The following is a 16694-nucleotide window of genomic DNA, read 5'->3' as shown; positions in this document are numbered from 1 at the left end:
TTTCTAGCCTCCAGAACTGGGAGAAAACAAATTTCTCTTGTTGAAGCCACACAGGCTGTGGTACTTTGTGATGAGAGCCCTAAGAAACTAACACACAAATGATCCATTGTCAATTTCTATTAAGAAGTAATTGACAATTTCCCCACCTGCCAGTGCAAAATGATGTTCCAAAGTAATCCCAAAGTCAGTTTGTGATTTCCATCTACGATGTCAGTTCCTCCTATATTCACTAAATCCACCTATGACGAGAAAAACAAAAACAAACATAAAAACCGTCTTACGACAATTTTGCCCCAGAAGCCAGGATTTTTGGTTAAGCACCTTTGGACAGCAATATAAGCGAATGATAAGAGAAATTTCCTTTTAGAGAATCAGGTATACCTAAATCTCAAAAATGTGTTATTTATACAACTAGATCAATAAAGTAATCAGAAAAAGCATGACTATTCCCTCACTCACAGAAAAGGTTCAATACTTATTGTAAGAAAAATGTTTCCAAAAATCAGTTGATGACAATCACAGAACAGATGGCCAGTGTGACAATAAATAATCCTGATCGCACCAAAGAACCCCGAAAGTCACACTGCAAACTTACATTGTTCTGATGTAAAACCTGCAGCACTCTGTTGACGTTATTTAAAGCATGGACCCTCGTGGAGCCACGTTCCTTTGGCTAGAAAACAAAACATGACATCGAATGAGACAGACTCTCCACATTGCCAACACACAGAGCAGCTGAGCATGCAGAGCCCCTCTTCGCCAGGAGCGCTGGCTGGCTTCTCAGGCCACCACGGAGGCTAGAGGTGACAATGCAAATTACCCCACTAACATCTTGAGATAGTAGTTCTCTCACTTGCCTGAACACTGGCCTTCAAAAAATACCAAGCCTGTGTACCAACCCTACCCTCAAAGATTATGACTTAATGGATCTGGGCTGTAGCAGGTGTTTGGAATTCCTTCCTTCCTTCCTTCCTTCCTTCCTTCCTTCCTTCCTTCCTTCCTTCCTTTCTTCCTTCCTTCCTTTCTCTCTTTCATGGAGAGAGAGACAGCCAGCGAGAGAGGGAACACAAGCAGGGGGAGTGGGAGAGCAAGAAGCAGGCTCCCAGCGGAGGAGCCTGATGCGGGGCTTGATCCCAGAATACCGGGATCACGCCCTGAGCCGAAGGCAGATGCTTAACAACTGAGCCACCCAGGCGCCCCATGGGGTTCGGAATTTCTAAAAGATTTCCCTGGTGATTCTAATGTGCAGACAAGTTTGGGAACCAATGCTCGGCTGGACATAGGAAGACTGAGAAGTCATGTCACCCTCACACTGCACCAGTGCGCACAGAGCTGGGAGGATTCAGAAGCACTATCCCAGGTTCCAGGTACCATTACAAGGGCCCACTGCGAAGGCAGGAATAGCCGTCTGGGGCAAGGTGATCTGGGAGGCTTCTTTCTGCCTCACTGGCCACGGAATCTTATCTGAGGGAGGGATCAGCCTCTCCAACAGGTACCTTACCCACCATCTGGAAGGCAAAAGGCAGAGTATAACACCTCACACTTTGGCAAGAAAGGACTTCATCTTCAGGAGTACCTTTCTCTATACCTTTTACAGTAATTCTACCTCTAGTGTTAAAGTTTGTACCCATAAAATGCATCCTCTTCATTAGCAGAGTTATTTCTGTGGGAGTATAAAGTAACTTGCATGTAAAGTAAGAGTTGGGTTTGATGAAGAAACAAAGATAATACTGAAAAACTGAGTAAAAATAAAGGCCATAGCTTTTAACAACTCCTTAAGACATTTATTAAATAACATTTACATGTGTTTTCTAAAACTAACATCTTCTAAAAAGCAAAAATGTGTTTTCTACTATTCAAAATGTTATGCCCTCTTTCCATAGCCATTCTTCTTTTGTAATTCTCTCCTGGACTCCCTATAATTATAATAAATAATCTTATCTTTGATAAAAATAGAGCCCTCAATAAAGCCTCAATATTGCTCTATCAAAGATTCATTGAAATACTTTTTAAAAATGTTTTCTATTTGGGCCTTCACATTGTGAGTACCCCCAGTGGGTCTTTAAGTCAATAATGATGAGAGACACTCTGTTGGCCCGGTTCTCAAAGCTGACTCCTCTCACCAGTGATGTTCCTGTGAGGCCTTCCAGAAGATCCAGGAGCTTCCTTCCATCTTTGAGGTCTGTGAACATATCATTGATGGGTGGTTTTCCACTCTATAAAAGAAAAAGTAAATTATCAGTTTCTTCAGCGGCAGAAATTCCATACATATGTGGCAAATAAATGAGTGGTTTCATCTTTTTCCAATTAAAAGTCTGGATGGGCTGCAGATTATTCAGCTTTGCCTTGTATGGAAAGAAACATAATTACAGAGAACTCTGAAATCCATAACAAATGCTTTAAGCTGAATGATATAAACTGTATTATTTCTTATATAAATTGCATTATTTCTTACAAAGGGAGTAAACAAAGCTATGGTTAATGTCCATCTGCCTTGATGATGGTATATACCCCTGAGAAGGACGGATAAAGAGAGGCACTAAAAAATATAAATGAGCACGGATCTCCTGGGTGCAGAGGCCCATGAAAAGTGTGTAGATTCTCTCATTCCATTGCTACACTTTACATTCACGGTATGATGGAGTCTTGCGGCATTTCCATTACAGGAACAGGTCATTTTGTCCACAATTTTCAGCTCTCTAATACCGCACCTATACTTCTAGCTATAATTTCAAACAACTATGACACTTTGGGCTCCGTGTCGAAGTGCAGTACCAGTCCAGTATTTTGAATGGCAACGCCTGTAGAATTCCTAAACTTGCATCCCTGATTGATAAATAGCACCAACTTCCATTGACCACCATACCCTTGTGTCTGATGCCAGAAAATCCCACCCACCGACAGGCAGATCCTGTATACAATAGGATGACTGCTACACACAAAACCAGGAAGCTTCAGTTTTAATTCCAGTTTGACCATTAACAAACTGGTAAACCTAAATTAACCTCTCAGCCTTCCTCTGCATCACAGGCTAAAAATCCAATAAATAATATGATGTGAAAATGTCTAGACCACTAAAAGCACAATGTAGTGTGACATCATTATGTTGTATCACATTATTTCCCTTTAACCTGAAATCTCCACAGAGATTAATAGTCCTAGTTCTATCAGCTGATAACTTTCATCTTCTTCACTTTTTACTTTAAAAAACATGAACAGGGGCACCTGGGTGGTTCAGTCAGTTGAGCCTCCAACTCTTGGCTCAGCTCATGGTCTCAGGGTCGTGAGACTGCAATGGAGCCTGGCATCAGGCTCTGCACTCAGGGGGTCTGCTTGAGAGAAAATTCTCTCCCTCTCCCTACCCCCCTGCACACAAGCTCACACGCATGTGTGTGAACTCTCTCTCAAATAAACAGACAAATCTTAAAATATATATATACATAAAGTCATATGAAGCATGATTTTACTGTGAGCTTCACATGGAGGAGGGGGAAGGGAGCCACTCTGAGGTTTCCTAAAACTCAGCATTTTTCATTTTTCCTCCTCTCCTGATTTTTTACATCTTTAATTAAATATAAAGTATTGTCAACTAATGATGACTAGCATGGCTTTTCAATAGTTTACATACTCCAAATGACGGGAAGTATGGTAAAGTTTTCACCACAGAATCATTAAAAAAAATAAATAAACTACGACTTATTTGTGTCTGAAACAAAGCTGCTACTCTAGTCCCAGCTGCCATTCTGGTGAGCAGTGATGGTGTCGGGGACACATGGATTATCTCCACAGATCACAATAACAAACTGATTTGCATGATGTGGAAGATGTGGCCCAAGGGTCCAGAGGCGATACTCCGGGAGGCAGAGCAAGGAGGAGCTCCTTGCACGTTAAAGACTTCCCACCTGCCATCTGTAAAAGCAAAGGGAAAAGGTGGCCCTCGTTATCTGCTACCTCTTACCTTCTCCTCTCAAAGCCAATATATGTACACTTCAGAGAACGAGCCACTAAATAACCAGATTCCTCTTCAGGGAGAGATGAATAACTCTGCTCTTAGCATGAAGAAAGAGGAATATAGGTAAAGCTCATGGTTCAGAAATAAAGACGGATATCTAGGGGCACCTGGGTGGCTCAGTGAGTTAAGTGTCTGCCTTCGGCTCAGGCCATGATCCCAGGGTCCTGAGATTGAGATCAGCCTCCCTGCTCAGCGGAAGTGTCTGCTTCTCCCCTTCCCTCTGCTCTTTATCCCCGTTCATGCTCTCTCTCACTCATCTCTCTCTCAAATAAATAACATCTTTAAAAAATAAATAAATAAATAAAGGGATACCTAGACATAGAATGGCTGATAACTTTCTAAAAATTGCTGATAACAAGTGCAGCTAATAATGTCTTCTCAAATCCACAATCCATTTTCAAAAATAAATAACATTAACCCGCATAATATCATATAAATATAAATATTAGCCCAGATGGCAATTATGAATGTCCATCAATGATATCACTAACAAAAAAGGCTTTCCCCAGCCATATAACTCTGGGCAAGTTACTTGGCCCTTCCACATCTATTTGCTCATCTGTTAAAAACTAAGATGACAGATGTTCAATAAATGGTTGATACTATCATTCATAGCAGGAGCATAACTTCAGCGTTTCTACTATCATAAAAGTGCCATAAAATTTCAACAATATCTGAAAGGACAAATAAAAAAGCACTTCTTCACCCCAGGCAAGAAGGTAAAAGCAGATTCTAAACCTGAGTGCATGTTAGTGTCAGTTCATAGACAAAGCCCTTCTCAGTCCCAAATTCACTAATATGATGACCGGTAGGGATATGGCCCAGTCCAAAGCCATGAACGTGACAGCCTAGAGCACGCCACACTGCGCTGTAGGTCTGCACCATGAGACAAGCCATAATTCAACAGCAAACTCACCAGATTCTTCCCTAAGCTCCACTGTCACTCCGTGGCAAAGTACACGGTATTAAGGAGTAGCATTAATTTTTCTAGAAGAGACACTCTTTTCCTCTCTTGTCCAGTTCATTGGTTTACTGAGCAACAAACCTTGAGAAAAGCTCCCTGCGGAGCATTCTGTTGAAACAAACACAGCCCAGACATAGACCCGTCTTTCTAGAAGTCAATCATTTATGCAGTATAACAAATGTCCTATTTTCTTTAAAAACATAAAACAAAACCTTACAGTAACAGCAACACAATCTATCTCCAAATTTCAGATGAATATTGATGGTGATCAATAAAATACATGTTTTGTGCTGTGTCCCTTTCTCTAACATTCTCCCACCCCATGCCAGTAATGGTGTTATCAGTATATATTCCTATTGAGAATCCTCAGAAGGATTACACCTGCAGGATGGCCAAAGAGGGGAAAATAGAGCCTGTGAATCTCCTCACTGGACAAAGTAAAGGAAAGTACCTGGGCTTGTACAAATCCAAAACTGTGGTTCAAAGCTTCCACAGAAACACACACCCACACTCAACACACACATGGCCAGTCTCTACAAAAGAACGTATTCCTGACAAATACAACTTACAAATGTCCTATATAGAGATGGAAAGAACCAGACTATATCAAAGAGCAAGTTCTATCTACTACCCAAGAGAGTAACACCTGTATGTATGGTGATTCAGTGCTTTGTGCCCTACAGGCAGAGATCAGAAAATTTCTGTTGGAAAGATTCAGAGAGTACCTAGATTAGGCATTGCCGGCCAGGTGGTCTCTACCCAAACTACTCGATCCTACTGTAACAGGAACAAAAAATGTCAAACCCATTCCTAGCTTGTGGGCTGTACACAAACAGGCGTGGAAACATGAAATGTTCTTCGAGTAACGCAACGACTTAGAAATGTTCTAAGAGATTTATAGAGATTTAGATGTATTAGTCACATGTATTAGTTATTTCTTGATAATAATATTTTGAAGTAGGGAAACGGAGACAGGGGTGACGTGACAAGTGAAGGTAGAACCAGGATCTAATACTACAGAATCCAGTTCCTAAATCCATGTTTTCAAAGTCTGTGCTAAGCTGCCACTAAAATTACAAGGGGACAGGACTATGACAAAGAAGCAAGGAAATACTTAAGGGGGGGGGACAGAATAGAGGGAGTTCTATTTAATGACTTCCAAAGAAAGCAACAAAATATATATCACATTGAAACGAACTCAAAATGAAGACGATTTTTTCCCAAGCACACAGCTTTACAGTGTATCTGTGCTTTCACATCACAGGCTCTCAACATGGGGTCCACCCTGGGAAATTGTTTGGAAATGTCAGAAGTCATCATTGAATACAACTAAAAACCAATTCATCCTGACAGTCAACCTCTTATTTAGATGTTTAATTCTTTACAAAGACATATTTGCAGAGCCTTCTCTGACAGAGAAAATACAGTTTAATAATTCAATCAGACAAATATATGGTGAATGCCTCCTTTGTGCTTGGCCCTGCAGAAACGCCAAGTTCAGGCCACCCTCCTCATTCACAAGAGAGGGTTCTGATAGTATTCCAATAAACACAAAATAGTACAAATGAACAGTCTTGAATTTGGAATGTAGATAAGCTGTGGGTCACATTTAACCTTAAAAAATTGAAAAGGCAACATGATATGAGTCCAGATGACAGATGCTACAGGTGACCAGCCTTGGTGACGTCCTCCTCCAACCCTTTCCCCCCCCCCAGTACTTCTGTGCACTCTCCTGACACCAGCTTTAACCCCACCATTGTGACAAGAAGAACCAGTATTGATACCAGCAGCTGGGACATGGAAGCTACTGGATTTAAAAAGTGTCAGAGGATACAAACAAACTGTCATCACAGCGCATGAGGAGAAGCCAGGGTCTGTAGGAGGGCAGCAGCTGCCAAGACTGATGGGGACTTGTGACAGTACGACCACATAAAGCCAACCTGATGGGTTCCGTCACCCCTGGAGAAATCAGCCCAAAGGCTTCGGGGACAGCTAGTGCTCATTTCCCGCCACCGGCAGCCACGTAGGAATCCCAGCTCACTGTGGGCAGGACTTCTGGTTTTTCAAAAGAACCTGGAAATCTGAATGTATCTGTGTCAACTCCTGATATTTGTAGTTTCCTGAAAGCATTGTGCAGATAAACAAATTGTGTCCACGGGCATACCAGATCGTCGGGCGACTGGTTAGCAATCTCTGCACAGGGCATAACCACAGGTGAGATGTACGCGTAGTCAACAGTGAGTCCGCTGAGGGATTGATAAACTCTGTGGAAAGGACACACGCGCACAAACACACGCAGACACCGCACCATCCAAAGACTAGAAAACATGATTGAATACACGACACCAGCAGTCAGAGCAAAACACAAAGAAGTAGGTCATTTCAGATTCTTTTTTTTCCACTCACTCACTCCTCACCTCATGTTTCTAGCTCCAAACACACATTCCAAAGGTAACCACCTCTCCTTGTCATCATGGCTCCCGCTCCAGTTCATGCCTCCAGGACTAGGCTAATTGATCCCTTTGCTTCTGCATAAGAGCCAGAATAGCTCTAATTATAGGCAAAGGGCTCCCATTATAGGCAAAGGCAATCCAAACTCCAAGAAAAAGATCCTCTGCGATCACGTCCCCACCCTGTCTCTAATCTGACACTGTCTGATTCTCCTCCTTCTTCAATACTCCCAAGTCACAGTTATTTCCATTATAGAGGCCAAGTTTTTCAGCAATAGTAGTAGCGGTAATAGGAAAAAAAAAATCTGTAGAAGATTGAATAAGAAAGTAAAATTTAGCAAGTGTAGTTTGGAGTTCTTAGAAGGGCAAAGTGCCAAGTCTTTATAGCAACAATCAACCAACCACAGACAGAATTAGGACTTGGATTTTCCATTTGCAAGACTGATCAGTGCCTTCTCTCTGCAGTTGCTTAGGCTGACACTGACCACTCGTGGCTGACAAATGCAGGCCTTGCTTCAAGACCCTCAGAACCTAGACATAAACAAAACCAGTACCAACACAGCATGGTGAGCACATTAAGAAGGACTCATGAGCGAGCGTGGTTCTGCCAAATTTGTACCAAGTAACAGACACAGTACACAGACAGCATCTGTCCTATGATTTACCTAATCTCATTATAAATAATCAAGTTACAACTGGGTTTAATAAGGAGATGAGTGAAAACATAAGTTTTTAAATGCTTTCACAACTAACATATCTGATATGTTATCTTACAAACAAATAATAAATGTGAGCCCTTTGACACTGTTCAGCTATTCCGTTATTTATTGATGCTCTATTTTCAAAACAGGATTTGAGGCAGCCAATGCAATTCAGTTACTATCTCCCGTGTGTGCACGCACACACACACGTATCATATACACGGATATATACGGCATATACATATGTACACATATACTATACAGCATGTATACCATAATGTATTTGCATTCTTCTCAGATTCGTCTGAGATTAATCTGAGGTCTCCAGCTGCTGATAACGTACTGTAAGCTTTAGCATCTCTCTCTTATTTTTTTTTGTTTTTTGGTTTTGATCAGTTTTGGCGAGGGGTTGGTTATTTTAAAACTTCAAAGAGAACTAAGCAATATAACTTAATATTTCTTTTAACATTTTTAAAGCCAGAGTCTTTCATTTATGAATCCCAAATCTCAGCACTGATGCAAACGTAGCATCCTTTGGCTCTTGTAATTCTTCATTTTCTTAAAAGTCAGTAAGTGCATCAGTGAGCACTATGAACAAGGCCATTCTGGTTAATTATGTTTACACATAAATATTTTTTTAAGTTTTTTATAACAAAAATGTTACACTTTTGGTAGTGGAATTAAAAGTAGTAGAAGAATACTTTCTTTGGATTTCTTCTAACTTTTTGTGATGTGTATTGCATAAAATAAATAATAGATTAAAACAAAGAATAGTATGTCTAGTGAAGATTAAGCAAACTGATAAAATTAGGTTCATCACAACTATAAACTTATAGCTTCACTAATGAAATGAAGAACCATGATGGTCAATATCAACTTTATGATTCCACCCCACAAGGAAAGGATGAAAGCAACATTGCTTTTGACTGAGAAAAGTAAGAGCAAAATGGGTGCAATGAAATGCCTAAGGAGGTCTTTATATTTTTTTTTATTATGTTCAGTTAGCCACTGCATAGCGCATCATTAGTTTTTGATGTAGTGTGCAAGGAGGTCTTTAAACACCTTGCAAAGAAAAGCCAGCAAGATTGCTACAAAGAATCAGTGAGCATATGGCTCTCGGCCATTTACTTTAAGAATCCAAGGTGGTCAGCACAAGTTCTTAAGAACTGAAAAAGATTCCATTTAGTAGCTTGCTTGATGGGGCGCCTGGGTAGCGCAGTCGTTAAAGCGTCAAGCGTCTGCCTTCGGCTCAGGGCGTGATCCCGGCGTACAGGGATCGAGTCCCACATCGGGCTCCTCCGCTATGAGCCTGCTTCTTCCTCTCCCACTCCCCTGCTGTGTTCCCTCTCTCGCTGGCTGTCTCTCTGTCACATAAATAAATAAAATCTTTAAAAAAAAAAAAAAAGAAGAAGCAGCTTTCTTGAAAGGAGGGAAGGAGGGAAGAAAAGGAAGGAGAGTGAGGGACTGGAGAAACATGGCTCAGGTAATCTCACTAGCGACACATTCACTACAGAGCAATGATTTATGCAGTGTTCACACAGGAATCAAATCAAGGATTCCTTAAAAAACTACAAAATACTATGAAGCACAAACTAAACCAAATAATACCTTTCTGAGAATCAAGTCATACAGCATGTAAGAGAAGTCTCACCTTGATTTTCAGGTAAGCAAAGTAACTGAGATAGCGCTGACAAACTGGGATGATAAGGAACCACACGTGGGGCTCACACAGCTGGCAGCCAGAGGCAGAGCCGACTGCATACTCCATGGACAAACAACCAGGTGAGGTCTGCAGGCTGAATAAACCCACTCCAGATGCATACCAGGCAAGATCTATAACAATACACAACTGGCAAAGCAGTGGAGATGTTTGGAGAGTGCAGTTCCTCAAACCACAGGCTACCATGGGACCAGGGCAAGGCATTAGTTATGGCATTGATAATGATAACACAGAGGTAAATAAAATGACACTTCCTTTGTTTAATAAAGGAGAGGCAGCTGCCCTGCCCTTTCTTTCCCCTCAGGGTGTCTCCTTAAAAACACAATAGCACCAACTTTTGGGTCAGGAATTAGATAAACTCCTATCTCCAGCTTTCTAATGCAAGATAACAAAGACCTCAGAGTAACTCAGGAGTCTCGCAGGAGGTACACAAGAGACCCAGACAAGGTGCCTCCATTTATCTCTCCAGGAGATAAGTGTTCATCATTCTTGCTTTGACTTTACTGCATATTTGTGTGAAGTTCTGTCCAGACCTTCCAGTTTTTCATCAACTGCTTACATTCACCAAATCTGATAGTAACAATAATGAATTGTGTTTGCTCTGTATTCTATATCAAATAGAGGTCTTTCTATTGGCAGGATTTTTTTTTTTTTTTAATTTCCCCAACAGAGGACAAAAACAAAATTAACAGTATCAACTCTCCCCATCCCCCAACCCAATCTGGCTCCACTCGTGGTTGGCAGGCGGCTACCTATAGCGATGGGAGCTAAAGGCTTCCTAAGGTTAGGTACAGCTGAAAACGGATCCAGGGTCTCCTAGCTCTGTTTAACAGAAAGAGCTTCTTTCCCCCAAAACTCTCCCCCACCTCTTCAACAATTCTCTCCTTACCGCTCACTGGCCCATACCGGCTTAGACCTACCCCCACCCCTGCACCAACCAGAGCCCATCTCTGAAGGTGGGGATGGTGGGGTCACTCAGGCTGAATGGAAAAGCACAAGGTCGGTGGCTTGGCTCATCCCTTTCCAGGTAAAGGGTGAAAGGTCATTTACTCTCAGCAGATCAACCTCAAAACTGAGCATCCGTTAAAAAGAATCAACAAATACTATAAATGTGCTTAACAATTACAAATACTAATGGGCTCAGTCAAAATCATTTATTAAATAATACGTACAAGACACAAACACAGCATAATAAATTTATTTTATTTTTTTACTTTAACCACAGTAACCAGGTGAAAGTGATTTTGCAAGTATACTGTTTGGAACCAAAACAAAAGAAATCAAATTGAATGAAAACAAACAATAACAACAAAACCAAACTTACATAATGTAGCCAAAACATAGCTTGGAACTGTTTAGGAATATGGAGTGCACTTTATTGTTTGCTTTTGAGAGGTAATGGTGAGTAAACATAAATTGAAACTTCTGAACCAACTGAACAGTTATGGCGCCTAAAACAATGAGTTAAGCTGCCATGCTCCATGCACAGTGGCCACAGTGCGTAACTCACGGGGTTCAAATCTCTACTGTGGGTGCTCCTGACCGTCACACAGGAAGCCCGTACTGTCTCCCTCACAAGACGGAAAGGAAAACTGAACACCTGCGGGCTGCTCTTCTTGCCCCATCTTCTACAAAGCTCCCTACACATCTTTTCCCACTCTCATTTTTGTGACCATCAACTTCCAACATAAAAAGAGGAGAAAACAATGGGACACTCAAAGCAATGTCCCACTGTCTCCAAAAGGAACACATTTGAATAGCTCTCCACATTGAAATCTATTTAAAAAAAAAAAAAAATGCTTCACAGACTTTCCTTTTATGCTCCATCAATTTAAATTTCAAGTTTGGAATTCAGTGACTTATATGAAAACTTGGCTCATCTTTGTCTTCCAAAAGGGAAAGGCAGAAATCTGCCCAAACTAAAGTTCAGCATTTTTAAGTCTGCACATTCTCTAACCTCTATTTGTTAAACCTCTTTTGAGAATGGCCTCACCAAACTGATAAAAGAACTTCTGCAATGTGCATGTCTCAGCTCTGCCAGATGAGCAGCTCTGAAAGTCAGCCAAGGAAAACGCAGGCTGGGAGTCCAAAGGAAGTTCCCAACAGTGAAGCAACGAGGCCGTCACTGCCTCCCTTGGGAGACCAGTCCACTAACAAACCAGAGGCTCTTAAAAATGAGAGGGAACACGTTTTACCCACCAGACAATGGAATAAGTGGGTTTAATGAGCCAATGCTTTTTTTTTTTTTTTTTTCCGTTTCTGTTTTAAAATATATGTATAGCAGAGACCAGGGGTACCACAAGTTAGGGTTACCTGAGAGGGTCCTAATTTAGCATTCCTAAGTAATTATAATCTCCTATCATGTTTCATAACAATGCCTCAATATTTCTTAGCAGTATAAGGCAAGTAATGACGATCAAGTGTGTTTTATAGCTAAAGGAATAAAAACCAAGTGACCTGAAAAAATTGGCTAATAATTTCCCTGAGGTCATAAATAAATGAGGAGCACATCCACGAATAAGTGTTAAATTTCCTAACTCTTAGCTCCTTTAGATAATCATTTTCTTCTGAGCTCTTCAAAACTTTTTAAAATCCATCAACCATAAGCTCCTCTACACTGGGTGACTGACTTCTCAGGATTCCCAAACTCCAAAGCATACCTCTGTAACATATCAACAAGGATTTGCAGCAAAAAGAATGTATATTTATAGTGAATGATGCCTTAGCTATCATACTTCTTCATATAGTGAAAAATCAAAAGACGGTTTTAGATCCGTATTATTCAATATTCTCAAGCTCTTCACCAAATCCCTTACCAAGGAATGAATTGAGCCGATTTTAACTTTTAAATCTCATTTTTCATCACCCAAATTTAATAGAAGGATTCTATTTGAAGAATCCTTGCAGCCAGTGTGAAAATCTTGTGTATTAAATCCAAATGGTAATTTAACAACCTTTCCAGTGCAATTCCAAAAAAACCAGGTAAATAGGGAAACTGCGTAGCTGGATCTGTTTGCCAATTTTTGTGAGTAAATGCAGCAAAATGTATTCATATTCATGAAATAACACTGTTTATGCCATTTTGTACTCAATTCTATACTCACTCCTACTCTTTCCAATATAACCACTTCCAACTGGTTTATGGATATAAAGTATTAGGTATTTAAATATGTTTCTGTCACTGCCATTCACTAATCTATCAAGCCTATAAATGCTCACTGGGGGCCTCCCCAATGCCAGAAGTGGTGCCAGTGAACAAAATAAACAATCCTTGCACCCAAGGAGCATCCTACTGATTAGGGAAGAAGAGACAAATATTTTCAGCTGCAACTGTCTAAAGTATAATTCTGATCAATGCATCAATGGATAACGCTTTACGAGGATAGCGCATATCCACCCTCATCTGGGAATTCAGAAAAGGTATCCTTGGGGAAATGACATTTCAGCTCAGGCAAGAAATAGGAGAAGGAGTTGGCCAGGAAAAGATGGAAGAAGGAGAAAGGGTAGAAGCCATGAGAAGGCTCATCGTGATAACTAGAGCATCAAGAGGGAACCAGAGTAAAGCAAAATGCAGTCAGGAGTAGACTGGAGTGGGCAACAATTCAGGAACTTAAAAGCCAAGTAAAAACAGTGGGCGGCCACTGATAGATTTAACTGAAGAGAAAAGGGCATTGAAACGTACACTTTAAGATCACTCCTGCTACTCTGTAGAAAGTAGAAGGAAGGGAATAGACAGGCAAAGCATTGCATGGCAGAAACAGCTGGCAGATTATTACAGCTGTCCATGTGTTCAGGGATAATTTTCAAAAAAAACAGTAAAATCATGAGTCTCATACACATGTAATATCAACATGTGTCATAGACTTTAACTCATTGACAAGAGAACCAGTAAGGTGTTATGACTGGTTCAAAGGAGAACTCAAAAGACCACATGTTTATATACAATAAAGGAAAGCAGAAATAAATTTACAACAGATGCAAAAATGGTTCTATCCAAGGGATAATAATCAATTGCATTCCACCTACTTTGCATTTTTATGGATAAGAATCATTTGCATTATTATCTGTTTTCTACAACTCTTGAGAGTTGTAGAGTAGCTCACAGATAAGGGAAGGCCAATAACCCAGATGTCTGAGCTGACAGGACTCTCACTAATCTTTTTGCCTACCTTAAAGTCTTCACATTTTTTCCTAACTCAGATGATAGTGACTTGGCAAAAGGATGTGTCAGAAAAGAGAGAGATAAATAGACATTTTGAATATATATAAGTAGTGGAATCAATAAGATTTGATATTTGATTACAATGGGCCGGGCAGGGGACCACAAAGAAAAAGTCCAGGCATGGAATTCTAAATAAATTCCTAAACGGTGGAAGATGCCATCAGTTATCTATTTGCATTTTTCAGCACAAGGGCCCGACAGCTCTGGGGAGGGACCCACACTGCACGGAAGCAGCAGACTCAATAATTCTATTTTAAGCTACCACAATATGCCAAAGGACCTGGATAAAAAATAAAGGAAATCAAATTCATCCTCTTCAACAGGAATTTTTTTTTCTTGTGCTAGCTTCTGGATTACCTAGTGACACCATGCCCCAAAACTACCTTTTCCCAGCAGAGTGGAATTAAGCTGTATGGGGAATCTATGGAAATCTCCCAGCATAGAGAAATGTGTTATTCTCTTTCCTGACGGGCAGTGTGGAAGCAATCTGATTTAAGGATTTAAGACAGCCAGAGGAAAGAAAACATGTGGATGAAGTTCAATGTCACTGCCATGAACCCTCCATCTCTTTCTATCCAAATATTCATAATGTCTTTGATAAGTTTGTTCTAGAACTATCAAATTTTCCTTCTACTTTGATTTCTTACTCAAAGTCATCTGAAAGGAAATGTTTCCAGGGTCAGCTCTACTTTTGATACTTTTTCTCCAAACAAAATAAGCCTTTAGCTTCTCTGTCAGTTTATATAACTGGAACTGTTAAAATGTTAAAAATGTTAAAAATGATATTACCTGGTCTTTTCACTGTCTTGGCAATAATTACAAGCTTCCTGGGGCAAATAATGTACATGGGACCTAAAACCCTCACTTAATATTGCAGAATAATATGTACATTATAAATGTACAAGTTTAAATATCAAGTTCATTAAGTAAACTATCCTGGTAGTACTGGACTTTGTGTTATTTGAGGTCTTTTTAAAGATGTTAATAATCAGCAATAAATACTGAGCTATTTCTTTTTTTTTTCTTTAAGATTTATTTATTTATTAGAGAAAGAGAGAGAGTGAGAGTGAGCATGGGGGAGGGCAGAGGACGAGGGAGAGATTGAATCCCAAGCAGACTCCCCAAGGAGCATGGAGCCCAACGTGGGGCTCAGTCTCACGACCCTGAGATCATGCCCTGAGCCGAAACTAAGAGTCAGACGCTTAACTGACTGAGCCACCCAGGCGCCCCGATACTGAGCTATTTCTTGAGAGAATTCAGGTGCATGACCCAAATGATCAATGACAATGAAGACCATCCAATGGAAAAGAAGTCAAGGGACAGTAGCTTCAGTGAGGATATTTTTAAAGCTCAGCAAGGGGGTACCTGGGCCACACTGGGTATGAGTGACAGGCTGGTGGCAGCCTTGCATCCATGAGCAACAGCTCTGGGCCTGGAGATGAAGCGGGTCTACTGGGTAATGCTCCAGCTCAACCATCTAGCAAATCCTGTCACGGTACCAGCCAGCCTGAGCCAGATTCATGGCAATACTGATAAAGTTCGACATTTTCCAATTATTCTTTCTCAGTTGTCACCTCTCTTCTACTCTCCACCTTTCCATGCCCCATTGCACTAGTTCTCTCCATTCTCATAAACAGGGGTAAAAGTCATTCACCCAGTTTCAAATGTCCCCCAAACGTAGGTCTACCAAGACTACGATGCTTCCAAATGATCTTTAAAATCAGTTCTACGGTAATTCTTCCGCAATGACCACGCGGAGCTGCTAAAAAGTAGGTCTGCTTAACTTGCTCTCCCTAGAAATCACTGGATCATCCTCAATAGCAACCAGGATGGCTAACCTCACACATCTGAGCACCCATAAAACCACTGGGATAAAACCTCTCATATCCAGACTCTCTCAGTTGCTGGAACTCTGTTGCCCAGAATATGGTCACACGCAGATGGATACTTCAAAAGTTTCAGATACTGTCAAATCCAAAGCACCCAGACGTACCTGTGCCTCTAAAATAAAACAAATTAAAATTTCCCCCAAAATACCTATGTCTGCTCTGGAATAAATCCTATACATAAATCCACCAGTTACGCAAGTACTTCTATATTCTTGACCCTTCTGTCAAAGTTCGTTTCCACATTCCTTACATTCTCAGAGGCAAGATAAAACATCCCTCAACAAAAACGTGCAAAACCTAAAAAAACACTGCAATCAAATAATCATCTGTAAACACTGGGATGTGAAGCAATTTTTAAACCGTGCCGCTGCACAAAGTAATCCTAAAACATTCTCACGTTGCCTCAAAGAAATACCAGTGTTTATTTTCTTGACCTTTGCAGCCTTCTCAAATAGAAAATTTTGAAAACAAATAACTTGTAATTAAAGTAGCTTTCATACTACTGAAAAGCCTATGATGATGTGTCTCCCAGAAACCTTTATTTCTCCTCCTTCTAGTGTGGAGTCCTGCAAATTTCCCTCCCACTTCAAATTTAAGGGACCAAATCCCAGTGTCAGTGCCGAATGGATAATTCCATAAGAACGAGGCTGAGAATAGCACTGCCAAGTCCTTTGTCGGTTTGCCCCGCCCCTACAAAGAGTATCACTCAAAACACTGATTTTGTTCCAAGCCGTTA

The 16694-nt window shown here is 40.7% G+C and overlaps 1 protein-coding gene across 13 annotated transcripts in view; it reads right to left on the bottom strand.

Annotated features, from left to right (window-relative positions):
* UTRN (utrophin) overlaps window positions 1–16694 on the bottom strand; it is a 486188-nt gene that overhangs the window by 367010 nt on the left and 102484 nt on the right. For all 13 annotated transcript variants that reach the window (XM_087865550.1, XM_087865558.1, XM_087865561.1 and 10 more), the window contains 3 exons: window positions 2124–2216; window positions 596–673; window positions 147–239 (listed from right to left, as the gene is read on the bottom strand). In XM_087865550.1, the coding sequence (XP_087721676.1) occupies window positions 147–239; window positions 596–673; window positions 2124–2216 (264 nt within the window). The remainder of the gene's footprint in view (window positions 1–146; window positions 240–595; window positions 674–2123; window positions 2217–16694) is intronic.

The sequence above is a fragment of the Ursus americanus genome, chromosome 11 (genome assembly GCF_024610735.1).
Source record: "Ursus americanus isolate L20-20 chromosome 11, mUrsAme1.1.p, whole genome shotgun sequence".
Classification (NCBI taxonomy): Eukaryota; Metazoa; Chordata; class Mammalia; order Carnivora; family Ursidae; genus Ursus; species Ursus americanus.
This window is presented reverse-complemented; position numbering and strand designations above follow the sequence as displayed.